The following is a 12509-nucleotide window of genomic DNA, read 5'->3' on the forward strand; positions in this document are numbered from 1 at the left end:
ACATAGAAACCACAGTAATGGGACAGCACCACAGTGTTTACATAGAAACAACAGTAATGGGACAGCATCACAGTATTTACATAGAAACAACAGTAATGGGACAGCACCACAGTGTTTACATAGAAACCACAGTAATGGGACAGCACCACAGTGTTTACATAGAAACCACAGTAATGGGACAGCACCAAAGTGTTTACATAGAAACCACAGTAATGGGACAGCACCACAGTGTTTACATAGAAACCACAGTAATGGTTCAACACCCCAGTGTTTACATAGAAACCACAGTAATGGAACAGCACCACATAGTTTACATAGAAACCACAATAATGGGACAGCACCACAGTGTTTACATAGAAACAACAGCAATGATACAGCACTGCAATGTTTACATAAAAACCACAAAGGAAATGTCAGAGAAGATTGATTGATTGAATTCCACTCCTTTGAAGATATTTTTGGTGGTTTCTTCTACATTGGAAGACACACACTATAACTAACACCACTTCTAGACTGAACAGAAATAGAGAAAAGGAGAGTTTATGTTCTAGCCAACAGAGCAGTGGGATATCTGAGGCAGAGTTTCCACTCAGCTGGCTGGCCTATCTACTGTACAGCTACAGTGTTCGGTTTATGGAACCAGACAAAAATGGAACTTTGAAAATGACCGACTGGCGTCACGTCTTTTGTCACCGGGCGGCAGACAAGAATCCAGACGGCCCCACCAACAGGATGTTACCTCTGCAGAATGTCTTCTTGCGCCCTCCCCCCGCCTCCCTCTCCCTGCAATCACCACTTCCCCTGGGGTCATCCACCTGACCCGTCAACCTTTGACATTTGTCTGAGGCCCTCACCTGTGCTATAACCCTCACTTACAGCTGTCCGGACAGATTGCCTGTTGATTTATCTGTTTCTGCATCCCAAATGGCACCCTAATCCGTAAAAAGCTTTGTGATTCACGTCTGTAAATGCGCTCTACAAATGTAACTATTATAATTATTGCTTTTGACTATTGCCCATCAAAAGTAAGGGTTAGGGTGTCACTTGGGACACAGCCTGTGAATGGGGCTCCATGTTGAGACTAAAGGTTTATTAGGGCTGGATTTAGCCTTCCTCATACGCACTCGTGATATCCCTGCCGTCTGTGTTTGCGTAAAGACCCGAGCAGGGAGGAAGCAGTGGTTTCCTGAGGGATAGAAATATAGTGGTGGGTGAACTTTGGGATGGATGATGGTTCTAACGGTGGTAGGGTTGACCCCTGGTAGTTTTAGAGGCGGCGGAGAGAATTGTGTGTGCGCGCGCGTGTGTTTGCCTACCTCTCGCAGCTTTTCGTAGGTGGCAGAGAGTACTCTGGCCCAGAAGTGTAGGTCGACACCGCTGGAGTGGTTATCCAACACCCGGGGAAGCTGGAAGCAGGAAAAGAGCTGTCAAAATGACTGTCACGTCCTTACCAACAGTGGCGATGCGTCAATCAGGGCAGATGGATGATGCTTGTTTTGAGCCCTACCTGTTTAGCAGAAAAAAATACAATATTATTTTATCATTTTTTTTGGTACCTATTTGGCATGTTATTTTGGCATTAATACGAGTCACATATCAGTTTGCAAACAATGTTAAATAAATAAATAATTGAGTTCATAAAGCAGAATACAAACATGGTCTCTTTTTTACTTTCTTGAGTAAGGCAGCTCCAAAATGCAGGTGTTTCAGCCTAGCTCAGTGCTTTCTGTGGTAGTGGGGCAGCCAGAGGAAAATACGGAGCGTATGGAGTTGGCAGTGTTATCTAGTTGCACCGTGATTGGCTCAGTGTTCTGTCACTCATGGGGACACTGCAAAATCTATGCGTAGAGCTGGAAAATTGAAGCCCCTTGGGTGCTGCCATAGACTTACATTAGAAGTGCCCATTCAAAAAGGCTCAAGGTCATTGGCCACAGATAAAATGACGTCAAATCACGTTATATCTACCATAGCTTTGATTGGATTGGATCATGTCAACATCATACTTTCAAAATCTTAGTTACTGTAGCAAGCTAGACAAGCAGTCATGCTTATGCATCAAGTTAGCAGTCTACTGGCAAACCCATTTTAATCCTTGTCATATGAAGAGAAATGATAGATACAATTTATCAGCCATTGGAGAAAAACATTACACAAAAAGTTGGAAATCGCAAAATCAACTAAGGCGCCACTGCAGCCCTGGGTTCGATCTCAGGCTGTGTCACAGCTGGCTGTGACCGGGAGACCCATGATGCGGCGCACAATTAGCCCAGCGTCGTCCGGGTTAGGAGAGGGTTTGGCTGGCCGGGATGTCCTTGTCCCATCGTGCTCTAGCAACTCCTTGTGGCGGGCCGGGATGTCCTTGTCTCATCGTGCTCTAGCAACTCCTTGTGGCGGGCCGGGATGTCCTTGTCCCATCGTGCTCTAGCAACTCCTTGTGGCGGGCCGGGATGTCCTTGTCTCATCGTGCTCTAGCAACTCCTTGTGGCGGGCCGGGATGTCCTTGTCCCATCGTGCTCTAGCAACTCCTTGTGGCGGGCCGGGATGTCTTTGTCTCATCGTGCTCTAGCAACTCCTTGTGGCGGGCCGGGATGTCCTTGTCCCATCGTGCTCTAGCAACTCCTTGTGGCGGGCGGGGATGTCCTTGCCCCATCGTGCTCTAGCAACTCCTTGTGGCGGGCCGGGATGTCCTTGTCCCATCGTGCTCTAGCAACTCCTTGTGGCGGGCCGGGATGTCCTTGTCTCATCATGCTCTAGCAACTCCTTGTGGCGGGCCGGGATGTCCTTGTCTCATCGTGCTCTAGCAACTCCTTGTGGCGGGCCGGGATGTCCTTGTCTCATTGTGCTCTAGCAACTCCTTGTGGCGGGCCGGGGGCCTGCAAGTTGTCTTCTGTCGTCAGTTCGACAGTGTTTCTCCGGGTTAAGCGAGCAGTGTGTCAAGAAGCAGTGAGGCTTGGCTCTCGACCTGAGAGAAAAATGTCCAGAAAAGTTTGAATGCATTGGCCATGCTGTGCCTCATGACTTCTGCCTCATTAAAAACAACTGGAAACTCAGAACTGGGAAGGGAGTTCAGTGAGTTCAAGACAACTGGGAGCTTGGATAAAACTAGCTCTGACTGGGAAAATACAAAACATTACTTTGAACGGTCATCCAACTCGGAATTCCAAGTCAGGATTTCAGGCCTCTTTCTAGAAGCCACAAGAAGGACCGCCGGACCACCTTCCTGATCAAGTGAGCACAGCACAATGTATTGTATGCTGCTGCATAAATGATGTAATATGCCAGGGAGATATGTATACTGTAGCTAAGAAAGAAAATACTAAGTGTTTGTTGTATGGTAAGCTGTTAGTAGCCCATGTGCCTCACCCTAATAATTTGGTCCCTGTTCTCCCTCATAACATAGCCTACTGTTCTGACTTGGTCAATCAATAAAATGTATTTATAAAGCCCTTTTACATCAGCCTAAAACCCCATACAGCAAGCAATGCAGATGTCGAAGCACGGTGGTGCACATGTAGCCTATAACCTGTTGTAGAGAAATCTAATCATTGAATACTGTATGCTCATTAATGTCTTAATCGAAATTACGGATTGCCTCTAATCCGCTCGTCATTCCCTTATGCCCAAATAGGAACAGAGAATGCACCAAACCTGCTGAACAGTGCATTGTTGTCATCTTCTGTATCCTAAACTACAGTATCTCCAGTAACTGTTTCTTCCAGGGACTATTTCAGCTGGGGAAACTTCTAACTAGCTCACAACACAATGGGCTAGAGGTCAGGAAATCGCGCACGGCAGCGACGCACAACTCCAAAATAAGACGTCCTTCCTCTCTGACATTCCTCACTATCTCGTGAGATCTAATGGGCTTGTTACAAAGAAGCGACACACACACACACACACACACACACACACACACACACACACACACACACACACACACACACACACACACACACACACACACAGCCCTATTGGGGCCAACAGTGTGTGTGGACGTGACCATGGGACCATAAACACAGGTGATTATACAAAAGCTCCCTTAGGTTTAGTCTGGAAGGGAGGCATGACATCTATAATCTCATTATTGAAAGAGGTCAAGTCCCAAAACCTGATATACTCTCCTAAAACTGGTACTTGAGCAGTCGGTGGCCATTCAACTGACTGTATGTTGCCTCAATCTATCTCAACCATGCAGAGGGAAAGTAGATGGCAGGTACAGTATATATTAGGTGAAGTACTGTAACCATAGATGTACAGATACTTTAATGTTACTGCAGCTCCACTATGAATTATACTTCAGTTTCATTACACAGTAGTCAGTTGTTGTTTTCCTGTTTAATTTTGTCAGTAGTGATTTGTCACCTTTGGAAATTCAATGGTCTGTATCTATGCAGTACAACGTTAGAGGAAATGTGTACTGATGACTTACAACATACACATTGCTTTAAGACATATAATTCCATCATGACTCTCCTCAACTCCCCCCAACTGGTACCAACTCTCCTCAGCTCTCCTCAACTCCCCCCAACTGGTGCCAACTCTCCTCAACTCCCCCCAACTGGTGCCAACTCTCCTCAGCTCTCCTCAACTCCTCCCAACTGGTACCAACTCTCCTCAACTCCCCCCAACTGGTACCAACTCTCCTCAACTCCCCCCAACTGGTGCCAACTCTCCTCAACTCCCCCCAACTGGTGCCAACTCTCTTCAACTCCACCCAACTGGTGCCAACTCTCCTCAACTCCCCCTAACTGGTGCCAACTCTCCTCAGCTCTCCTCAGCTCCCCCCAACTGGTGCCAACTCTCCTCAACTCCCCCCAACTGGTGCCAACTCTCCTCAGCTCTCCTCAACTCCTCCCAACTGGTGCCAACACTCCTCAACTCCCCCCAACTGGTGCCAACTCTCCTCAACTCCCCCCAACTGGTACCAACTCTCCTCAGCTCTCCTCAACTCCCCCCAACTGGTGCCAGCTCTCCTCAACTCCCCCCAACTGGTACCAACTCTCCTCAGCTCTCCTCAACTCCCCCCAACTGGTGCCAACTCTCCTCAACTCCCCCCAACTGGTGCCAACTCTCTTCAACTCCACCCAACTGGTGCCAACTCTCCTCAACTCCCCCCAACTGGTGCCAACACTCCTCAACTCCCCCCAACTAGTGCCAACTCTCCTCAACTCCCCCTAACTGGTGCCAACTCTCCTCAACTCCCCCCAACTGGTGCCAACTCTCCTCAACTCCCCCAACTGGTGCCAACTCTCCTCAACTCCCCCGACTGGTGCCAACTCTCCTCAACTCCCTCCAACTGGTGCCAACTCTCCTCAACTCCCCCCAACTGGTGCCAACTCTCCTCAACTCCCCCCGACTGGTGCCAACTCTCCTCAACTCCCCCAACTGGTGCCAACTCTCCTCAACTCCCCCCAACTGGTGCCAACTCTCCTCAACTCTCCCCAACTGGTGCCAGCTCTCCTCAACTCCCCCCAACTGGTGCCAACTCTCCTCAACTCCCCCCAACTGGTGCCAACTCTCCTCAACTCCCCCCAACTGGTGCCAACTCTCCTCAACTCTCCTCAACTCCTCCCAACTGGTGCCAACTCTCCTCAACTCCCCCCAACTGGTGCCAACTCTCCTCAACTCCCCCCAACTGGTGCCAACTCTCCTCAACTCCCCCCAACTGGTGCCAACTCTCCTCAACTCCCTCCAACTGGTGCTAACTCTCCTCAACTCCCCCCAACTGGTGCCAACTCTCCTCAACTCCCCCCAACTGGTGCCAACTCTCCTCAACTCCCCCCAACTGGTGCCAACTCTCCTCAACTCCCCCCAACTGGTGCCAACTCTCCTCAACTCCCCCCAACTGGTGCCAACTCTCCTCAACTCCCCCCAACTGGTGCCAACTCTCCTCAACTCACCCCAACTGGTGCCAACTCTCCTCAACTCCCCCCAACTGGTGCCAACTCTCCTCAACTCTCCTCAACTCCTCCCAACTGGTGCCAACTCTCCTCAACTCCCCCCAACTGGTGCCAACTCTCTTCAACTCCCCCCAACTAGTGCCAACTCTCCTCAACTCCCCCTAACTGGTGCCAACTCTCCTAAACTCCCCCCAACTGGTGCCAACTCTCCTCAACTCCCCCCAACTGGTGCCAACTCTCCTCAACTCCCCCCGACTGGTGCCAACTCTCCTCAACTCCCCCCGACTGGTGCCAACTCTCCTCAACTCCCCCCAACTGGTGCTAACTCTCCTCAACTCTCCCCAACTGGTGCCAGCTCTCCTCAACTCCCCCCAACTGGTGCCAACTCTCCTCAACTCCCCCCAACTGGTGCCAACTCTCCTCAACTCCCCCCAACTGGTGTCAACTCTCCTCAACTCCCCCCAACTGGTGCCAACTCTCCTCAACTCCCCCCAACTGGTGCCAACTCTCCTCAACTCACCCTAACTGGTGCCAACTCTCTCCAACGTATGTCCATCAGCTCATGCTGTGGATGTTTGGCAGAGGGTTGGAACAGCCAATAGTAGTCCCCAGTGACCCACGCCAGCCAATCTTTGTTGGTAAGTAAATAAACAAGATGGCAGCATCCCAAATGTGACAGATATTCAGTGCCACAGACCATAAGGGTCCATTCAAAAGAGAATACTACTGTATGATAATACAGATTGAGGACTTCATGTGGCTATACGATGAAGGCATACATAGGCTACGTTTTAACAGGCAGCCCAATTCTGATATTTTCCCTCGCTAATTGGTCTTTTGAACAATCAGATTAGCTCTGAAAAAGATCTGATGTGATTGGTCAAAAGACCAATTAGTGGAAAAAAGATCAGAATTGGGCTGCCTGTGTAAATATATATATATATATATATATATATATGCATAGGTTTGCATATATACATAGGTATATATATATATACATAGGTACATAGGTACAGTGCCTTGCGAAAGTATTCGGCCCCCTTGAACTTTGCGACCTTTTGCCACATTTCAGGCTTCAAACATAAAGATATAAAACTGTATTTTTTTGTGAAGAATCAACAACAAATGGGACACAATCATGAAGTGGAACGGCATTTATTGGATATTTCAAACTTTTTAAACAAATCAAAAACTGAAAAATTGGGCGTGCAAAATTATTCAGCCCGTTTACTTTCAGTGCAGCAAACTCTCTCCAAAAGTTCAGTGAGGATCTCTGAATGGCGTAAAAGCAACACAGCCCATCACCCTGAACACATCATCCCCACTGTCAAACATGGTGGTGGCAGCATCATGGTTTGGGCCTGCTTTTCTTCAGCAGGGACAGGGAAGATGGTTAAAATTGATGGGAAGATGGATGGAGCCAAATACAGGACCATTCTGGAAGAAAACCTGATGGAGTCTGCAAAAGACCTGAGACTGGGACGGAGATTTGTCTTCCAACAAGACAATGATCCAAAACATAAAGCAAAATCTACAATGGAATGGTTCAAAAATAAACATATCCAGGTGTTAGAATGGCCAAGTCAAAGTCCAGACCTGAATCCAATCGAGAATCTGTGGAAAGAACTGAAAACTGCTGTTCACAAATGCTCTCCATCCAACCTCACTGAGCTCGAGCTGTTTTGCAAGGAGGAATGGGAAAAAATGTCAGTCTCTCGATGTGCAAAACTGATAGAGACATACCCCAAGCGACTTACAGCTGTAATCGCAGCAAAAGGTGGCGCTACAAAGTATTAACTTAAGGGGGCTGAATAATTTTGCCCTCCCAATTTTTCAGTTTTTGATTTGTTAAAAAAGTTTGAAATATCCAATAAATGTCGTTCCACTTCATGATTGTGTCCCACTTGTTGTTGATTCTTCACACAAAAATACAGTTTTATATCTTTATGTTTGAAGCCTGAAATGTGGCAAAAGGTCACAAAGTTCAAGGGGGCCGAATACTTTTGCAAGGCACTGTATGTGATGCATAGCAGACAGGTCAGACTAGAGGCAGAATGGGACACATTGAGATTGACAGACCTGACGGAAGAGTTTAAAGAAGTCCACGTTGGCGTAGAGCCTGTCCTCTATGGTCTGTAGTCTCTGTGGTGTGAGGGCACAAATGCTGCTGTGCACCCTGTACAGCCCCCTGCGGCTGGGGAAGATGATGAACTGCTCCAGCAGGGTCTGACTGCAGGCAATGTCCTTCAGGTGGAGGTCAGGGACGCCAAACACAAACTGAGGGGCAGATGTCAAGGGTCACAGAGGGAGGGGGTTTGTAACATTGAGCAAAACTCCTCAGTGAAGAGAAGGTCTATTTTTCATGAAGTAGTAAGCCTATATACATGCACGCATGTGGACACACACGTGCACACACACACACACACACACAGCCTTTAGCCAGTCCCATTTAATTTTAGGTTCTGTATTCCTTTCTTTGTGTATGTGTTTTCTGTGTGAACAAAGAGCTAGTGATGATTCACCCCCCACTGCATAGCCCTTTGATCCAGAGCTGGTGTTGTCGCTCACTGGGGGGAAGAGAAGGTATGCAGGAGCCACAGGCCACCAGACAAAGCCCACAGCACAACCCAGTATAATGACATCAGTATCCCAATAGCCCTCTTGACCACAGCTTTCAAATGGAGATCCTGTCCTGAGCTTTCATAGAAACACACTGCCTTTCTCAGGGTTGCGATTCAGCCAGCACTGTTGGATTATTCAGCCAGCACGGCTAGCCCCCAGGAAAATGTGCTGGCTGGATAAATCCTTAGCTAATAATTAGATGGGATACTCAGGGTGATGGAGTGTTACAGCTTTCTAAGTGGGGACAGAACACACACACACAGTAGGCCAACTAAGGCGTAGTCTGACCTGCTCAGGCCTGATCTTGGCATTGACCAGCTCATTGACCACAAACTCTGACAGAGGAACATCCCTTAGGAGAAAGGACGTCAGGGTCTCATCATCCTTCAGAATGTCCTCTACCTTCAGCCCTCGACCTGGAGAGAGAGAGAGAGAGAGACAGAGACAGAGACAGAGAGAAAGAAAGAGAGAGAAAGAGAGAGAGAGAGAGCAAGAAAGAGAGAGAGAGAGAGACAGCAAGAAAGAGAGAGAGAGGGAGGGGGGGGGGGGCAAAAGGAATGGGAAGAGGAAAAGGAAAAGGAAGAGGGAAGAATAGTTAAGACCTCAGATAAGAGGAGAAGGAAGTACCCCTTCTGGGTTTCATGTAGAATCCTTTGTAGAAAGAGTTCTATATTGAACCCAAAATGGTTCTATTTGCAACGAAAAAGTGTTCTTCAAAGGGTTCTCCTATGGGGACAGCCAAAGAACCCTTTAAGGTTCTAGATAGCACCTTTTTTTCTAAGAGTGTAGTTAGTCGATCCATCATAAGGGGCTATTATCCCAGCGGAGTAGCATTTGTAGTTGTCAGATTAGATTGAGAATGTATAAGCGATCATTAGTATGGGAATGTTAGCATTGGCTTCCAGATATAACCATGTTTATGTGTTCTGTTGGGAAGGGAAACACTTGAATTGCTTTCTGACAAAATAAATAGTGCTGCTGCTTAGGATCCTAGTTCCCACTACGGGGAAATGGCTTTCTAAAAGCCTAGCTAAGTGATGTAACCCACCTCCAGTGTACACATGTTGCAGAGCAGGAGGAGAGGAATGGGAGAGATGGGATGTGTTGGGTTAATTTGTTTGGTTTGGCGAAGATGGGATACAATTGCCCCTGAGTGCTTTTGGACCAGATGATTGTGTAAAGCATGATCAATGACTCTCATAGTAATAGTACAAAGAAAATACACATTATTTGGTGAGGACTGCACATTGCTGTGTGAGTGTTTTTATTTCCAGTTTAGAAAAATATTTGTCCAGTATTGAAATAACAACCAAATGCATTTGAACCCAGGCCTGTCCTGGATCTGTACTTATGAACCATAGCTTTTAAGTTGATGGGAGTTCCTCTGACCTGAGACCTGTTCTGGGCTGGTCCGCAGGGTGTCCATGAAGGTGCTCATGGTGAACAGTTCCCTCCAGAGCCGACCCAGCTGCAGGAACTCTGGGTCACTCAGAAGAAGCTCCTGGGCGTCCAAGTAGAACCGAGCCAGTCTGCATGAGGAGCAGAGCAGAGGATGGGTCACACACACACACACACACACACACACACACACACACACACACACACACACACACACACACACACACACACACACACACACATGCACACATAAACACCAACACAGACAAACAGATACACACACAGATAGGTACACACATTCATTCAAGCAACCCATTCACACATACATAAGAACCCCGAACCTCATTGGCGTGAGTGCAGAGCCTTGCCAAGTGCCGGTGAAATGTCTTCAGTGAGAACATACTGTATTATAACATGTAACACCCTCCTTTCATCTGCCATCAAATGGTACATAAGCAGGTAGTTCTGCTGCTCAACCCTCTCCTATCTGGCTGGCCCATCATCACAAACAGCCCTAGACAATGACCATAGGAGTTGGTTTGACAGCACCAACAGATCTGGGACCAGCTATCACAGCCCTGCTCCTCTGCTCACATGGAATCGTTGTAGTTGGAGACGAGCCCGGGGCCCTCTCCCCTGGTGGTGTACTGGAAGCATGGGTTGTTGGCATTGCAGAAGATTCCTTGGATCCATGGAAGGATGCCAGTCGAGGGCATGGCCTTGTTGGGAAAGTGACCTGTACAACAGTGGACAGGACAGGACAGACGGCACTGGTCAATAGCAAAGGCCGGAAGAGTTGACACAGCTCTGATCATCCCGTATAGATTGGTATAACTCTAGTCACAAAATTGATTATTTTGCTTCACTATTTGACTAGAAAAGATTTCTAAATATATTGAAAATATTTTGTTCATCAGAGCTGACCATTTGCTGGTTTGTAGGGTTGTATTGTTTGTGCATAAACTGCTGATAATGTTGGTAACGCCAGTGTTTAGATTGTCAGAAGAACATGTTCTTACACTCATGTTGACGGTATAAAGGGTTAGCTGTCCTCAGCCACACTAGTCCAATGAATAGAACCACTGGCCACATAATCTCCATGAAGAACCGCATCTGGGGGGAAAACAACGAACAATATACTCTTCACATTGGAAGGCAGCTGTTCATTTTGAATTAAGCTGAAAAAACATCTATCTGTATTAGAGTAGCAGAAGTGAGTGTTGGGTGAGAGTTGATTTGTGTGCGTACATTTGTTTTGAGGGTACGCATAAATGAAGGAGTGTGTGTGGCTTTAGTTTGTTAATGAAACACAAAGAGATCTGAATGTCCACAACACAAAGTTGACTCCCGTCGTTTGGCTTGTGTGTGTGTGCGTGTGTGTGTGTGTATGCGTGTGTGTGTTAGTTCAAATTGGGCCAAGCTTCATTAGTTTAGTTACAGTATGCAGTTGGCACGATGTGAGACGTGATCATGGGCGACTGAGCTAAACACAGCAATCTAAACATGGCGGGCCGGGCTGCTAAGCTAAGCAGGGCTCCAGACCTGTGTAACAACCTCCTGTCACCCAGCAGCCCTCAGAGGCATCATCCTCATGTGATTGTCCTCTCACGACCTTTAGGCTACTAACACGATGACAGGTCTGAGACTCTATCCAGAACCAGTCAATGACAGGGTGGATCAATTTTCTATTTAGATAATGTGGCATTCTCAATACGTAGATTTTAAATCCTACATTTCGGTTCTGTTTTAGCACGGTATTCCTAAGGGGCAAAGTAGCTTTCAGAATTCAGTGACACACAAAGCAAGTGCTTGCAAATAATTTCACAGAAGGTGATGTCTTCAAAACGAAAGATGTGCTAGATTGAGATAGACAATCATCAGAAGTGTGTTTGTTTAACCTTCTGTCTCTTGCGAAGGGTCCAGTTCTTCCACAGCAGCAATCGGACTTGACTGTCCGTACCCATGATCCTCCTCTTCACCCCTCGTAGGGGTCACCACCAGGGCACAGACCTGGAAACAACCATCACACAGCCATCATACAACCACCTCACCACCATACCTCATCCACCTCCCAACCACCTCACAACGCTGACATAATTAACACATTTCCAAATCCTTAAACAATCTGTTTCTCACTGAATATCATACAGATAGAACAGTCCCAGTTTCATGTGATTCTAGGACCTCAGAACAGGAAGTAATCCTTCCATGCGCTGAGAAGCATGCTGGGCTACTCCTAGTTCCAGAGTGTTTTGATACTGATTGAAGTAGACAAGTGTATCACATGGGGAGGGAGGGTGGGAAGGGCAAAGCGCTTTTCTAGGTCATGCCAATCAGTATATAACAATAGGGAGGGAAGAACAACTCTCATTGGCTGAGCTGTTTATGTCATGTGATGACATAATAACGCACACAGAATGGCCACTACTCCCAGTGGACTGACTGCTTGCAGAATGGATTACTGTAATAATGTAACAATTCAGCCTTTTGAAAATCTGACTGATTAATGGTGCTGTTCTGTCAACCTCTAGTTGTCCGATATATCAAATAAATACATTGTACATAATCTGATATAGTAAACATCCTGCT

General features: G+C 47.2%; 1 protein-coding gene across 2 annotated transcripts in view; it reads right to left on the reverse strand.

Moving 5' to 3' along the window:
* abca4a (ATP binding cassette subfamily A member 4a) overlaps nucleotides 1-12509 on the reverse strand; it is a 53818-nt gene that overhangs the window by 40197 nt on the left and 1112 nt on the right. For both annotated transcript variants that reach the window (XM_021620505.3, XM_021620504.3), the window contains exons 2-8: nucleotides 11819-11930; nucleotides 10940-11033; nucleotides 10515-10656; nucleotides 9912-10051; nucleotides 8811-8938; nucleotides 7980-8177; nucleotides 1317-1406 (exon numbers count right to left, since the gene is read on the reverse strand). In XM_021620505.3, coding sequence (XP_021476180.3) covers nucleotides 1317-1406; nucleotides 7980-8177; nucleotides 8811-8938; nucleotides 9912-10051; nucleotides 10515-10656; nucleotides 10940-11033; nucleotides 11819-11884 — 858 coding nt within the window. In that variant the 5' untranslated portion in view covers nucleotides 11885-11930. The remainder of the gene's footprint in view (nucleotides 1-1316; nucleotides 1407-7979; nucleotides 8178-8810; nucleotides 8939-9911; nucleotides 10052-10514; nucleotides 10657-10939; nucleotides 11034-11818; nucleotides 11931-12509) is intronic.

The sequence above is a fragment of the Oncorhynchus mykiss genome, chromosome 11 (assembly GCF_057628025.1).
Source record: "Oncorhynchus mykiss isolate SJ-2025 chromosome 11, ASM5762802v1, whole genome shotgun sequence".
Taxonomy (NCBI): Eukaryota; Metazoa; Chordata; class Actinopteri; order Salmoniformes; family Salmonidae; genus Oncorhynchus; species Oncorhynchus mykiss.